This window comes from Pelophylax lessonae, assembly GCF_965119305.1.
Source record: "Pelophylax lessonae genome assembly, chromosome: 1".
Lineage (NCBI taxonomy): Eukaryota > Metazoa > Chordata > Amphibia > Anura > Ranidae > Pelophylax > Pelophylax lessonae.
Genome location: NC_138768.1, coordinates 282,962,268 through 282,978,999, shown reverse-complemented (window position 1 = coordinate 282,978,999; position 16,732 = coordinate 282,962,268). Strand labels below are relative to the sequence as shown.

The following is a 16,732-nucleotide window of genomic DNA, read 5'->3' as shown; positions in this document are numbered from 1 at the left end:
ACCTGACCTGAATCCGATTGAGCATGCATTTCACTTGCTGAAGACAAAACTTAAGGGAAAATGCCCCAAGAACAAGCAGGAACTGAACACAGTTGCAGTAGAGGCCTGGCAGAGCATCACCAGGGATGAAACCCAGCGTCTGGTGATGTCTATGGGTTCCAGACTTCAGGCTGTAATTGACTGCAAAGGATTTGCAACCAAGTATTAAAAAGTGAAAGTTTTATTTATGATTGTTAATCTGTCCCATTACTTTTGGTCCCTTAAAAAGTGGAAGGCACATATACAAACTGTTGTAACTCCTACACCGTTCATCTGATTTGGATGTAAATACCCTCAAATTAAGGCTGAAAGTCTGCAGTTAAAGCACATCTTGTTTGTTTCATTTCAAATCCATTGCGGTGGTGTATAAAGACAAAAAGATTAGAATTGTGTCGATGTCCCAAAATTTATGGACCTGACTGTATATATATATATATATAAATGTGGTAGTAGCACACTGCCACCTATTGATAGAAATTAGGAAATGACAGGGTGCAGTTGCTGCAATCACTAAATGTGTTCCCACATCTGCAATAAATCAATACTAAAATGTGTGATCGCCCTGCCTCTAAATCAATGTAAAAATAATATCTGGTAAGTGACAAAAAGACTAACTAAGTAGGTAAGTGTTTCATATGTATAAAGTGCCAGTGCAAATATCCTAAGATGGAAAGTTCATGCACTCACCAAAACGCATAAAACTATTTCTTTTTTTACTAAATGTACATTATATCTATCTACGAAAGTTTCTTCATAGCAACAATATCTTAGATGAACCAATGTTTGATAATGGCTTTTGCTTCAGACGGTTAGCTCATATCTATTTGTAGTCTAAATTCTGCCATAGACATTATATAAGTTGTTGGACATGAAGGTGCAATCTGATCTACTTTATTCATCTGTACCATGACTGTTTGTGGTATGTCAGGTGTCGGGTCCCAAAACAGGAATGGTCACATTATGTTATGCATTAAGCTGCCATAACTGTTAGATAATGATTTCTTGGGTCTCAGCTTCATCCTTTAGGGGAATTGCGTTGGATGCACAACTGATCCTGTTAGCCAGTTCAACAAAGAAAGAGAAATTCACTGCTGACACCTCTGGTGCCAGCTATTTAGGGGGAACTGCACTAATTCTGCAACTTTTCTCCTTGGCTGTTAGTGTCTGCTGGTGGTAATTGACATTGTCGCCAGGACAATCAGGCATCTTAAAAGAAACCTGAAACGACCAGGCATCTAGCCTTTTTAGAAGGTCAGTAAAGTCAGTCTCTGTATTTTCCTCAGTACAGGTTTCCTTTAAGCTGCCAACTAGCCCCATAGAGCATGTGATAGTAAGCAGGTAATAGCGTGCAGCTGATAAGCCCTGTGTAGGAAACAGACATGATAGTGTCTGTTGTATGTCAAAGTCTCATTTAGCATTTGTCATGAAATAGTTGCTGGGAGAACCGGGTACAAAAAAAAAAAAATCCAGCCAAAACAATTTAAAGACCAGCAATAAAATCTATATTTTCAAATCTAAATATATTTTTTATTTCTTCCGGCAAAATTTTGAAATCTAGCGTGTAGCCATAATTTTTTTTTTTTTTTTTTTGAGGAAAAATCATGTTCAACTGTTTTACAATAATTTCTATTCTTTTTATAAAGGGTGGTATTTTTTTTTTTTTTTTACTGACAAGAGCAAATCACACCGATAGAAACTGTTCTGTATGGTTCATTTCATAATGCCTGACCTCCTAGGTTCACGTTGAAACTATATGCACATACTAACGATCTTATCCTTGGGAATTATTTATAATCTGAAATAGTTACACAGGGAAATCATTGTCCAGCTTATCAAAATATCAAACTATTAACCAACTAATTTAAATAGAACCAATCATGACTTCTAGGAGTTCATAACAGTAACATAACTCAGAAAACCAAAGACTCCTTCACTCAAGCCGAACCATTCAACTCTGCAAAACTGAAATTAGATAAGGTAAAAATAAAAATATTTCATAGGTAGCCCAGCATAGTTCTTTTTATCATTGTGAAAAAATGTTTCCTGACATGAAAAACATTTGCCACATTTGGAAAATTAACCAAAATATTAATTAGCACAAAAACGAGCATTTACAAATCTTTAATGTATCTGCTGTTAATATTAATTTGTTCTATTACAATTAAAAATGTATGTATACTAGATTTAAACATTCTAAGCAGCTACTTGCCTCCAGTAGCAAGATACATGAAAACAGAGTTACCCTAGAGCACCCCCCACTGGCCCTGCCCCCTTCCACCTCCTTTGCATCTTTATTAGTCTCTGATTATGATGGATACTCTTTAAAGAATGAGGCATTAAGGAAGGGAGAAAAATTTGCAGATGGGGCCGGAGGGTCCCTAATGGGGCTTCTATGGCAGCGTCTAACCCTTGGGGTTGCCTCTGGATTGAGGCGACCATTAGCCTTTGCTGCTGCTCTGATTAATGATAGTAAATTATCAAGGTCCTCCATGTTTCTTCCCACAGGACAAAAACACAGCTAAGACCCTCAAGAAAAGCTCACCTGATGCTGACACTGCTTCCACTAAACTTGGATGCAAGACTTCCCCCTGCCAGACCCTCTAAGCCGCACCCTGCCCTGCCCCACCCAGACACACACTGCCACTTCCTATGCTTCACAAATAAGGTAAGGCTATTTCTCTTCAAACCACAGACGTCCCTCTCTCTACCACAGCCTGGGCTTCCAAACCCAGCCATGTAGGCCTTTTACCTATGCTACGCACCTTGGGTTTCAGGGCTTCTCTGGTAGTTATCCTAAGTTTAAGCCTATGTAGTATTCTTTTTCCTGATGTAGATTTTTTTTTCTGGATAAGAGTAGTTGTTGAGGGGGTGTTAATGCCTTTGCAGGTTGATTTAGAGCTAAACTCCAGCTTTTATTACACTTTACATTAGTTAATTTGGGCCAAGCTCACTAACATGTGAAGCCACTGAATGTGTTGTATAAACTGTATGTAGCTGAGGCTACATAGAGCAGGCCGCATTGTGTTCTGGGTTCCAGCTGAGGCTTTCCTGTCTCATACCCGGAACACAATAGAATCTACCTGAGCGACACTCATAGGAAGCAATGAATTCTAGCAATGAATACAAAGCTTCATCTGATTGGCTGAGAGGCTGGCTAATGATGTCACAACATCTGACTAAGCCAGTTAGAGGAAGCTTTGTATTCTTTGCTAGAATACGTCGCTTTCTATGAATGGCTGAGCGCCACTCAGATAGACTCTAGTGTGTTTCCGGGTATGAGACTAGAAGATTCAGCTTGAACCCGATACACTGTGCTGTATGTTGTATGTAGCCTCAGCTACATACAGTTTATACAGCACATCCAGTGGCCTCACATGTTAGTGAGGGACTTAGTTTGTTTGGGCCAGCTTGTAAAGTTAGTAAAAAAAGTGTATCAAAAGCTGGAGTTAAAAAGCGTTTGCTTAAAGCAAGTTGCATTGAGGGTTAGATTTCAATTATTTTCCCCTGGACCAATTCCAACATCCAGTATCTTAGACTACAGATCTTTGTGCCTGCAGAGTTCTATGAACCACTTAAAGTACTAAGATATCCTGGTAAAACAAATTTGCTAATGTTTTCCCTTAGGGCTTAAACAATTAGGAAAAAGAAAGAAAATGTTGTCTTTCTACAAAATTTCATGATACTTAACCTCCATTTATCAAAAATAAATAAAATAGTAACATCTCATACCTTTGGCCATTTTGGATTCAGAAGTCTTGCTTTGATTGCATCATCCAAAGCCTTTTCATATTTTTGAGTTTTCAGGAAAGCAGCGGATCTGTTGCTGTACAAAATACAGTTCTGAGGGTCGACTTGCAAAGTCTCGCTGTACAGCTCAATGGCCAGTTTGAAGTCTCCATTTTTACAAGCTTCATTGCTCTGGCGTACTTTCTCTATAAATTCTTCTTTACCAAGAAGTGAGCTTTCAACCACTTTCCCTCCAAAGGATTTGGCTGAGATGGCTGCAGCCTGTAACGGGAACGAAATATACAGTTATTATTATTTAAATGTTTAATGTAATAAGACTTTATGGTGGAATTTGCTGTATTTTTATTTTAAAATATACCTGTCTTTCAACTATGCAAGCAACAGCTCTACCATCAACCTATACTCTAACCTTCATTACTCCAACACTCCATTCAAAGAGGAGGTGGGAACATGGGACTTTACTCCCCTTCACTTCCATGAAACCTTTGGTGCTTGGCCACTCAGGTACCTAGCACATCTGGGGGAGGGGGGGGTAGAGTCTTCAGCCCTGTGTAAGCTCCTATTAGACTTACCTGGATCTCACAAGGGGTTGCACTCTTTGCTCCTGGGGCAGTGGGAGCAATAGAATACAATATAGGAATAATAAATACATAGACCCAAATAATATCTACAATACATGCATAAATGCAGCAGAACAGGATATTGTGGTTGAAAGTACACTATTGAAGTAAAACAATAAATAATTGTTTTATTTTAATTTTTTATGCAATTAAAGTAGAGCAAGGGAAGGGTATAACCCCTGTCAGATTTTTTTTTTATACCATCTGTTTTCCATTGTGGAGATTTTCCTTCAATTCTTAACCCATAGCCAAACAGGAAGTGAGAGGAAATCCATGCAAATTAAGGTAATTCCTTGGGGACCCCCAGGTCACCAGAACTAGTGTCTCTATTGGAAGATTCCCCCTCTATTACTTTTCTGGGGACAACCCAAAATTCAGGATTTTCTTTTACTCTCACTTTCAATGATAATATTAAACAGGACAAACAGAGAGGGTGAATCTCCTTAACAGGGACACAGATCACAATAAAAATTGACAAGTGCTCTAATCCCTCTCCACATCTTTATTTTGAACATAAACACTTAATACAGAGTATTTCCATATTACTGGGTTGGTGAAGAATGCCGGACCTTCTGAACTTTTACTGCTCCAGCAGATAAAAAAATCCAGACTTAGGCTCTATTCACACTGTTGTGACTTGTCAGGCGACTTGTCAGCCTGACAAGTCGCGGTCCATTGACTGGTACAGGACTCGTTCTAATAGGAGCGACACAAGTCGCTCCGACTTAGAAAAAGGGTCCTGTACTACTTCGGGGCAACCTGGAGGCGACTTGCATTGACTTCCATTATGTGAAGTCCGTGCAAGTTGGGCCGAAGTCGTGGTGCATGGGACTTCACAGGTCGCTCCCGAAGTCGTGCAAGAGTCGTGCCGCTTCAGTGTGAATGCGGTCTAAGACCACCTTTGCTATGAAATGGATATAATGTATGTCTCTTCATTTATTTACTAATGTGTTTTTTTATGTAATCTGACATTCAGCTATTGAGGATAGTCACAACACAATCTATTCACAACACAGTAGTAAGAAGTCATGGGGCTAAGGAGGTTCTCTTACAATACATTAAACACCTGCTAGTCGCAAACGGAAATTATATTATAGTCCTGAACACAGTAAATATAAAATACATGCAATATATACTATCTTTTTAATCACAGAATATTTTTCATCATCATGAAAATCCAGTGATAGATTGGGAAACACGTAAACGCTGTTATCGTGCAAATGAAATGAATAAAGGTATCGTGGCTTATGGTGTTCCATTGAGCAATGGCATCAAAGATGATTTTTGCCATATTCTTAGTAAAAATATTTTGCATCTTTGTAGCTAATAAAAAGAGTTTCTATCACCACAAGCAGTGAAAAAAGAAAAAAATAATAATAGTGACCATCACAGTTAATAGTTAATGTCCAACTTTCCAGACTGTTTTACTAGCACCAAATAAATCCAGTGCCTTCATTAGGAAACAGGCAGCACACCAAAGGTGTATGTCATCATTGGTTTGACATAACTACTACTTAACTTTAAATATAACCTCATAATAGTATATTTTCCTGTGCGTGAGCAAAACAAGCCAAGCAGGCAAAGCAAATTCTGACTGAACTCTTGAAAAATACAGGCTTTCAATATTTTCCATGAATAGATAGTTTGTCATCTTTGGTTCTTAAAATGTCTAAACATTTCCAAAGACTGTTTCATTAAATGGAAATGTATGAATACACTTATTAGCTGATGTAAAAATTCAAGAATTTGAAGAAAATTGAAGCCGATGCAAACATCAACAATCACATTCCTCTTTCATTTTCCCATTGAAAATAGATGAGACCTGGTCAGTGTCTAAACGTAACTGCTTCACATTGTTGGAGTCTTCGTTACTTCTGTTTTTTATAATTTTTATATTCCTAAGGGGAAATAATCATACAGAACAATAGAAGCAGGTGATAAGAGGATTGTCTGTTAGGTGATTATAGATACTCTCATAGCTATAGAGCAGGGGTAATGAATTAAAATTCATGAAGGTCCAGTAGGTAAAATTTTCTTCCAACCGAGGTCCGAATCATATGTTTGGCTCTCAATGGCACCCCTGCACAATACGCAAACATGGCGCGTCTTTACGAGTGCCACATCACATGGTGCCACAGTACCACGCAGCTTGGTACAGCACAATTAAAAAGAAAAACAAAAAAAAGGTCAGGGACTTATTTTTCTGCGTTTCTGCTTACAAGGCAGCCCACTGAAATAAATCGGCCGCCTACACGCGTTACGCAATAATGTGAACCTAGTCTACGATCCTTCACATCACAATCCTTTTTATTACATCAGTGTTCTCAGTCCCCCTGCACATCATTCCCCCTTCACATTACAGTCCTCAGCCCTTCACATTTTTGTCTGCGGCCCCCCTTTATATCACCCCTACTTTAAATTGCAATTCCAAGCCCCTTTCATATCACCCACCCTTCACATTCCTGTTTTCGCCCCCTTTATAGTACCCCTCCTTCACATTGCAGTCCCCAGCCCCCCATCACATTCCTGTCCTCACCCCCTGTACAGCACCCCCTTCACATTCCTGTCCTCATCCTCTTTATAGCACCCCCCTTCACATAACTGTCCTCCCTCTTCATAGCACCCCCTTCACATAACTGACCCATCCCTTTATAGCACCCCCTTCACACAACTGTCCTCACCCCTTCATAGCACCCCTCTTCACCTAACTGTCCTCACCCCCTTTAAAGCAGCCCCCTTCATATAACTGACCTCACCCCCTTCATAGCACCCCCGTTCACATAACTGTCCTCACCCCCTTCATAGCACCCCCGTTCACATAACTGTCCTCGCCCCCTTTATAGCACCCCCTTCACATAACTGTCCTCACCCCCTTTATACCACCCCCCTTCACATAACTGTCCTCACCCCCTTCACATAACTGTCCTCAACCCCTTTATATCACCTCCTTAACATAACTGTCCTCAACCCATTTATATCACCCCCTTCACATAACTGTCCTTACCCCCTTTATAGCACCCCCTTCACATAACTGTCCTTACCCCCTTTATAGCACCCCCCTTAACATAACTGTCCTCAACCCCTTTATAGCACACCTTCACATAACTGTCCTCACCCCACTTCACATAACTGTCCTCAATCCCTTTATATCACCCCCTTCACATAACTGTCCTCACCCCCTTTATAGCACCCTCCTTCACATAACTGTCCTCACCCCCTTTATAGCAGCCCCTTCACATAACTGTCCTCACCCCCTTTATAGCACCCCCCTTCACATAACTGTCATTGCCCCCTTTACAGCACCCCCTTCACATAACTGTCCTCCCTCATTTTATAGCACCCTCTTCACATAACTGTCATTACCCCCTTTACAACACCCCCTTCACATAACTGTCCTCCCCCATTTTATCGCACCCTTTTCACATAACTGTCCTCCCCCGTTTTATTGCGCCCCTCCTTCACACTGCAGTCCCCAGCCCCCCATTAACATTCCTGTCCTCACCCCCTTTATAGCACCCCCCGGGATTCCTTTGCTCGTCCCCTTTTTTTAAAACCCCCCTTCACACTGCAGTCTCCAGCCCCCCTTCACATCAAATCCTCACCCCCTTTGTAGAACCCCATCCCCCTTCATATCACTCCTTTACATTTCTGCCCTGCCTCTTTGATAACACCCCTCTTTCCCCCTTTACATTAGCAGTGCCCTCTTCCCTGTCCTACCTTACACAGGGCAGCGTGGCTGACATCGGAGGCACAGCAGCTGACATCAGAAGTGCAGCAAAGGGATGGACGGAGGACGGGACCTGCCCCAGGTAACTGATTAGTTGCTAGAATACAGGGCAGTTCTAGCAACCAATCAGTTAACTGTACCAGCCCCCGTCCTCCGTGAATCACTGCGCTGCTCCTCCGATGTCAGCTCTGTAAAGACAGTGCTGCAGTGGGAAAATAAACAGATCCTAAATGGCGTGACCTCTGCGGGGCCGGACGGAACATTGATTGGGTCCAGACTTGGCCCGCGGGCCGCCATTTAGTGATGCCTGCTATAGAGGTTCAAGAAATTCCACTTACCTTTCTAAAGGAAGACAGCAGTTAAATACTTTTTAAATCCTTACCTGATCACTTCAGATCAGCCAGTTCTAACTGCTCAGAAACCCATGCTTGGAACTTAGCCTAGGGCTAGGCCTAGGCCTCATATACACCGCTGCTGCTTAAACTTGAGTTTAGAAGCTTTTTTTTTTTTTTTTTTTTTTTTTTTTTTTGCTAAAGCCCCTGAACTCAACTCAATAAAAGCTTAAGTGTTAATGTACACAGTCTTTTACCCGAGTTTAGGAGTTTAGGAGTAGCAGAGTTTAGAGGCAGTCAAAGCTCCTCTCCTATTGATAGCCTTTGGCTCCCGCTGCTGTCAATAAAATCCAGTGACATGAGAGGGGGGCGGAGTCCTGCTGTCAGTGTCAATGGATGTAGCAGCAGGACTCGGGTGTGCCCGCACGAAAAGCGGCTCTCTATGGGGGCACCCGATGAAGAGTAGGAGCCAGAAGTGACACCGGGCACCCCAGAAGAGGAGGATCAGAGCTGCTCTGTGCAAAACCTTTGTACAGAGCAGGTAAGTATAAAATTTTTGGTATTTAAAAAAAAAAACTAACCTTTACAATTACTTGTACCCTAATGCACCTAAGAAGCACATTGCAATATAATTGTAAACCACATGTGCATTGTGCTGCACTTACTTAATAAAAGGTTAAGTGTATGGTTCCAGGGCTGGGACAAGGGGTGGGCAGGGGGGAAGCTACCCTGGGCACTATGGTAGTTTGTATAATGTGAAGCGTCACAAGGGAATTGGGGGGAAGACATTTGTGTAGGAAGGGGAAATTTGGGGGGCTGCAGGGAATAAGTATTGTACTAAGATGGGAAATTTGGGGGAGTTCTAAGAGTGATGATTTAAGGGAATTTGTATTGGGAAGGGGATGGGGGAAGGAGATTTGTGCTAGGTGGGGGGATTTGGGTGCTTTATGTCCTGGGAGGTGGAGGATATGAAGTGGGGGAGAAGACATGTACTAAGAGAAGACATTTTAAGGGTAGAGGATTTGTGCTTGGAAGGGTGAATATGTTTTTTTTTTTTGGGGGGGGGGAATGGGGTGCAAAGATTTGTGCTAAGATGGGGGTTTTTAGCAGGGCAGTGGATTTGTATTGGGAGGAGGAGGAATTTATGCTTAGGGGGTAAGCATGCAGATTAGTGCTGGGCTCTAGATGACCTTGTCCCGGCACTGTATGGTTCTATGTGTGTAAGCAGTGATGATCTTTGTCATGTTCAGACTAGGACCTGAACCAACATGTTTGAGCCCATCAGAAAGTTGTCATCAATCATCTGTGGCCGGGGCATTCCTTGCCCCATAGCTGCACATATTTACGTCCCTTGCATGCACATGACTGCGGGGTGAGGAATTCCCCAGCCACAGATGATTGGCCCTTACAGGTGACAGCTTCCTGATAGGTTTGCACATATGAGTTTGGATCCTTGTCCAAACATGCCCCAGCTCATCCCTAGTGCTAAAGTGGCGTTCCTATTAAATTAAATGGTCTACTTAACTCAAAAAACACAAAGACTGCACGTTAAACACAGAGACTGCATGTTAAACACACACTAATGCAACTCATTGATGTAAACGGGTACTAAACAGAAATGTTTGCACACCTGAGCATTGCTGTAAGGGGTGAAGCCAAGTCACATCATTTTCCCATGTCCATGACCAGCTAGTCTGTTATGATCACAGCACCAGAGAGTATGTATGTAGATAAGTGTCAGTGCAAATGCAATGACAGGATAATTTTGTGTTTGGAGTAAAGGAAAAGATCACTTATCAATCGCTAACATTTTCCAATATATCTAAAACAGTAGAAAAGTAGTAAATGCTTGTAACTGCCTTATTAATGATAGTACAAAACTGTGCAATGTAACTCCTGCAAACACAAGACAAATCCAATGGGGGTGGGATGGGATGGGAGCAGGGAAGTGGTGGGGAGTTGAACATCACTAAAGAAATCAAACATAATGGGAAGTTTTGAACATTTCACATAGCATCTGATGTTTGTTCTAATTAGAGCATTCATACTCACATTCAAATGAACACAAACAGCTGAATGTGCAATCACATTTAAAAAGTTGTGAATTCATACCATTTGCTGTATGGCACAGCAGTTAGTTACAAGACAATTAAATGCTTGCCAACCTTTATGATAGACAAGGAAACATCTGAACATATCACTATGGTATATCATTATGGTTGGAAAGGCTAGGTAACATTAATCACGCTTTGTAATCTCAGTGGAAATTTTAATGAATTAAGTGAGATTATATAAACGCAGAACTGATTGTACAGCTGTACAGATAATCCTCCACACTCCATAAAAGGATTTGTTTTTGGTTGTACACCTGAATTTAAAGCTGCAAACAAATCCCAGCACTTAGGAACCTTTGCCACTAATTATTTTCATGTACTGTTTTCCAAAAATGACAACTTCTCAGTACATGCTTTACCGGATTAACTGGAAAATATTATTAAACTAGAAAGTGAGGACATGGCGGATACTTTCTGTATCGAAAACCACTTCAATACTGGGACTTTCACCCCCTTCCTGCCCTAGCCAATTTTCAGCTTTCGCATGTTGAATAACAATTGCGCGGTCATGCAACACCGTACTAATATGAAATATTTATCACTTTTTTGAGACAGATAGAGCTTGCTTTTGGTGATATTTAATTACCATTGTATTTTTTATGTTTTGATAAACAAACGAAAAAAACTTGAAAAGTTTAAAAATAAAGTTTCTTAGTTTTTGGTGTAAAATTATGCAAATAAGTAATTTTTCTTCTTCACTGATGTGCACTGATGAGGCTGCACTGATGGGCACTGATAGGTGGCACTGATGGGAACTGATGAGGTGGCTCTGATGGGCAGCACTAATTGGCACTGATAGGTGGCATTGATTGGCAGCACTGATGGGCACTGATAGGCAGGACTAATGGGCACTGATTAGCACTGATGGGGCTGCACTGATGATAATCAATACCCAGATTATCTATGTAAATGTCCCCTGTCACATTTGCAAGTTTTTCGGCTCTGGTATCAAAAAATGAACAAATGAGGTTAAAAAGATAATAATTTATTGATTGCATAAAATAAGAATCACAACATTAAATTATCCAACATAGTAGTAGTCCTTGTGATTAATGTTAGCTTTCAAGTAGATACTCCAACGTGTTTTGCCTCCTATACAGTAGCTTCTTTAGGGAGATTTATTGACTACATGAAGTGTGTCCTATATAAATTAAATTTAGTCTAGCAAGGTCCCTGGACTACGGCTTAAAGATGACTTTTTAAAGACATTAAACAAAAAATAATTATTAATAGCACAGACTTTATGAATTTGAACTTTATTATTCATTATTTATATTGGTTTGATGAATTTATTATTTCAATTGTCTGAGCATGCACTAAGACCCCCTTTACATAGGTGCATGTACTGTGGTGTGGTACGGTATTCCAAAGCACCGGTACAGCAGTGGCCATTGCACCTACACTGCAACTCAACACAACTCGCATGCTGTGCTTTGCAATGCACCACATTACAAAAGGTTCACATCTGATAGTGTACTAAGGTGTGCTGCAAGTCCATTCAATCGCTTTGCCTTAACACAGTGCACCTTGACATACAATAACGCAGAGTGTGAAGGTGGTCTTGATGTTTCTTTACTATGAACAACCAAATATTGCCAGTGCATGCTGTCATACACATACCGATGTTGGCCTGGATTGATCTCTGTGTTGTATGAAACTTGTACCTGAGTAAACATGCTTAAAGCAGACTTTTGCCCCTGAAAAGCAGTTCCTCTCTTCCCTCCCTCTTAAAGCAGAGTTGCACCGAAAGCGGAACTTCCACTTTAAGCACTCCCCCCTCCTTACATGCCACATTTGGCATGTCATTTGTTTTTTTTTTTGCGGGGGGTACCTAGTTTTGACAGGTACCCGCTTCCACTTCCACTCTGGCCGCCCTCCCTCCCTGCAATCTCTGGGGCATGTCACAGGTCCCAGAAGATTGCCCAGCCACTAAGGAGGCACAGCACTACTCATGAATGCGCAGTGTGCAGTGCACACCTGGCTGTGAACCTGCAAGCTGTCACAGCTGTGTGCCAACACTGGTGATGCCGCGGAGAGGCATCGCTGGATCATGGGACAGGCGATTGTGTGTTTATTAATAGACACTTTAATAAACTTAAAAACGAGTGAAACTATGCTTTAAGCAATTGTAAAAAAAATAAAAAAAAAATAACAATAAATACCTTTTCACTTCCACCATCCTTGCATAGACGAGGATGACCTATAATGTATGATATCTGCACATATGCATGAAAGCTCACTAAACCCTGTGCATGTACAGGCACATCACAGAATGTGGATCCAAGGAAGAACTTTGGGCTGGAAGTAGATATATCTGAACTCCATGGACTAGAAAGTATCTATTTTTTAATTTGCATACAGGAAAAATGACTAAGGAAGGGTGGCCACTTCTGTAAGGTTTGTGTCAATGTTCTTTTGATGGGCCATCTGAGCCTTGTCTGCACCATCCTGTGCTGTTTTGTCCAGTGCATCACAGGCCAAAGTATAGAATGAGTAACAGTTGGGGAGCCTGCTGAGTGAGTACAACCCAAAGCAGATGGGTCCTAATAAACAGATGTCAAAGCATGCCTTCATTCATATCTTGTACCAGTATCAGACAACAGGGAAGGAAAACCAACTCAAAATAGTGGAATGCTTTGAATATTTACTAGCACCAATGTTTTAGGGGGCCACAGCCCAAATTTTAATCATTATCAGTAACCTAATATAATATACTTAAAATAGTATAATATGCAAAGCCATATTTAGAGAAAATAATTTATATCAAATACCACTGATAATGCCCTGTACTCATACAAGCATTGCATGTAGTCACGCCAAGCAGAATATCTAAAGCTGCATCTGGGGCCATCTTAATGTACTCAGTCCTATTTATTGTCCATTTCTGGCTTGCAATTTAAGGCTATTATGGTGTCAAATCTAACATGCAATCATTTTTAGATGACAGTAGCAATTTCCATTAGGCAAAGTGAATATTTCTAAAGGATCGGTTTTCCTTTGTTGAAAAGAAGTGACTTACCCAATTCTAGCCTACTGTATATTGCCATGGAATGTATTCCATTTAAATCACACCCATCTTTATATGTATGTAATCTATTCTAAAACTGCATTTTCTCTGTGCTCAAGTGACTAAATAGTTGAAAAAATGAGCAAGTTACTTTAAAAAAAAAAAAGAAAAAGAGCTTTAGCTAGTGATCCTTCAGGAGATATAATGTATGTACATTGTGCTTCAGACTCAATACAACCGTTCTGCACAGATTGCATTTACTGTATTATCTTTCAGCTGTACCCCATGCTCATTTCTTGCTTCAAGAGAGACGAATGCTATCATTTTTATTTTGCATTGAGGACTTTTACATTTCACTCTGTAGGCAATTTCCTGCAATGTGTCTTGCCAATTATTTGTGTAATGATGAATATAAATGACATGCAATCAAACAACCATCTCAATGTATTTTGATGATTTTAAAATAAATGCTCATGTTTACAGCTTTATCTGTGGATTTACATGGTGGCAGACATATTTGCATGTTTCATATACCTTGTATGTTTCCTGCTTAGAAAAGAAGCGCATGGACTGGTCTTTACTGGTACTCTGTTCTCTGTACCAAACTATGTCCAGAAATGTTTCTTTTATAAATGGTCAGCTGCCCAATTAAATAGTGGTTTAAACAAAAGGCAAAATAGCGTTAGGTTGCCCATGCAAAAGCTGATGTGTCAGTGTATTTTTTAGTGAATTTAGGTTAAGGAATATACACGAATGACTATTAAGCCTTCTGAAATGTGGCAGGACACACAGAAAGCCCTTTGCGTACATTAGGGCGGTAAGCATGGCTTGACTGTAATCTTATATGTACAGTGGTGATCAAAAGTTTGGGCACCCCAGGTAAAAATTTGTATTAATGTGCATAAAGAAGCCAAGAAAGATGGAAAAATCTCCAAAAGGCACCAAATTACAGATTAGACATTCTTATAATATGTCAACAAAAGTTAGATTTTATTTCCATCATTTACATTTTTAAAATAACAGAAAACAAAAAAAATGGCGTTTTGGGCACCCTGCAGAGTTAATATCTTGTACTACCCCCTTTGGCAAGTATCACAGCTTGTATATGTTTTTTGTAGCCAGCCAAGAGTCTTTCAATTCTTGTTTGAGGTATCTTTGCCCATTCTTCCTTACAAAAGTCTTCCAGTTTTTTGAGATTTCTGGGCTGTCTGTCATGCACTGCTCTTTTAAGGTCTATCCATAGATTTTCAATTATGTTGAGGTCAGGAGATTGTGAAGGCCATGGCAAAACCTTCAGTTTACGCCTCTTGATGTAATCCCCCATGGATTTTGAGGTGTGTTTAGGATCATTATCCATTTGTAGAAGCCATCCTCTCTTTAACGTCAGCTTTTTCACAGATGGCATCAATTTACCATCCAAAATTTGCTGAAATTTTATTGAATCCATTTTTCCTTCTACTCGTGAGATGTTCCCTGTGCCACTGCCTGCAATACAACCCCAAAGCATGATTGATCTACCCCCATGCTTAACAGTTGGACAGAGGTTCTTTTCATTAAATTCTGTGCCCCTTCTTCTCCAAACGTACCTTTGCTCAGTCCGGCCAAAAAGTTCAATTTTAACTTTATCGGTCCACAGAACTTGTTTCCAAAATGCATCAGGCTTGTCTATATGTTCATTTGCAAAGTTCTAACGCTGATTTTTGTGGTGAGGACGTAGAAGAGGTTTTCTTCTGATGACTCTTTCATAAAGACCATATTTGTACAAGTATCTCTTTATAGTGGAATAGTGCACCACAACTCAAGTGTCTGCCAGATCTTTCTGGAGGGATCGTGCAGTCAAACGTGGGTTTTGAATTGTTTTTCTCACAATCCTGCAAGCTGTTCTGTCTGATATTTTTCTTGGTCTTCCAGATCTTGCTTTAACTTCCACTGTTTCTGATGACTGCCATTTCTTAATTACATTCCGAACAGAGGTCATTGACATCTGAAAACGCTTTGCTATCTTCTTATAGCCTTCTCCAGCTTTGTGAGCGTCAACTGTTTTCAGTTTCAGTTTTCTAGACAACTGCTTAGAAGATCCCATGGTGCTGATTGTTGGGGCAAGGTCAGATGAGTCTGGGCATATAAACCTTTGAGATTGACATCACCTGGTCTTCCCAGATGATGATTGAGAACAATCCATGACACTGGCAGGTCTCAGCCTTGCAAAGGGGGCAGTGCATGCTATAAATTCTGCAGGGTGCCCAAACTTTTGCAGGCGGCATTTTTTTGTTTTCTGTAATTTTGAAAGTGTCAGTGATGGAAATAAAATCTAACTTTTGTTGACATATTATAAGAATGTCTAATCTGTAATTTGATGCCTTTTGGAGATTTTTCCATCTTTCCTTGGCTTCTTGCACATTAATACAAATTTTTACCTGGAGTGCCGAAACTTTTGATAAGGAGAGGGGGGAGAGATTGGCGCAATCGGACTGTACGGGCTGCTACAGTAGTCTACATTGTGGGCAAATGATATAGTCCAGTGGAATTGCTTGAACACTTCAAAGGCTGCAGGCTTGTAGAGGGTGAAGCAACCCTGTGTGAATCCAAAAAGAGAGAGAGAGAGGGCCAAGCGCCGATCTAAGTGTAGCAATGCAGGTTTTAATATCACATAAAAAGAGTGTTACTCACAAGAGGTGCATAAAAGCAGGCATCTAAGATGTCATAGCCCTCCGACCGGCAGACCCACGCTGCACCACCACGGCTGAGGATCAGCACATCCCGTGCCTCACAACAGGAGATCGCCGCTCGCTCTCCACAGCACCAGCGCTGCAGCCGAACCGGAAAGGACACCCTGGATGTGACCACAGAGACTCCCTACTGTTTTTAGATGCCTGCTTTTATGCACCTCTTGTGAGTAACACTCTTTTTATGTGATAATAAAACCTGCATTGCTACACTTAGATCGGCGCTTGGCCCTCTCTCTCTCTTTTTGGACCCAAACTTTTGATCACCACTGTAGGGCTCCCCAGAGCTATCACTTCTCTAAGGGTGGTAACAGAGAGACAACATCAGTCTCTTGGGAACTCTAGGTAAGGCCCAGCCTGGCCTAACCAGATTATAATCCCACACTCTTCACAAACATTTGTCCCTTTTTCAACGCACAC

The 16,732-nt window shown here is 40.8% G+C and overlaps 1 protein-coding gene across 2 annotated transcripts in view; it reads right to left on the bottom strand.

Moving 5' to 3' along the window:
• Positions 1-16,732, bottom strand: part of TTC28 (tetratricopeptide repeat domain 28) — an 866,848-nt gene that overhangs the window by 780,333 nt on the left and 69,783 nt on the right. For both annotated transcript variants that reach the window (XM_082244143.1, XM_082244144.1), the window contains exon 2: positions 3,769-4,047. In XM_082244143.1, coding sequence (XP_082100269.1) covers positions 3,769-4,047 — 279 coding nt within the window. The remainder of the gene's footprint in view (positions 1-3,768; positions 4,048-16,732) is intronic.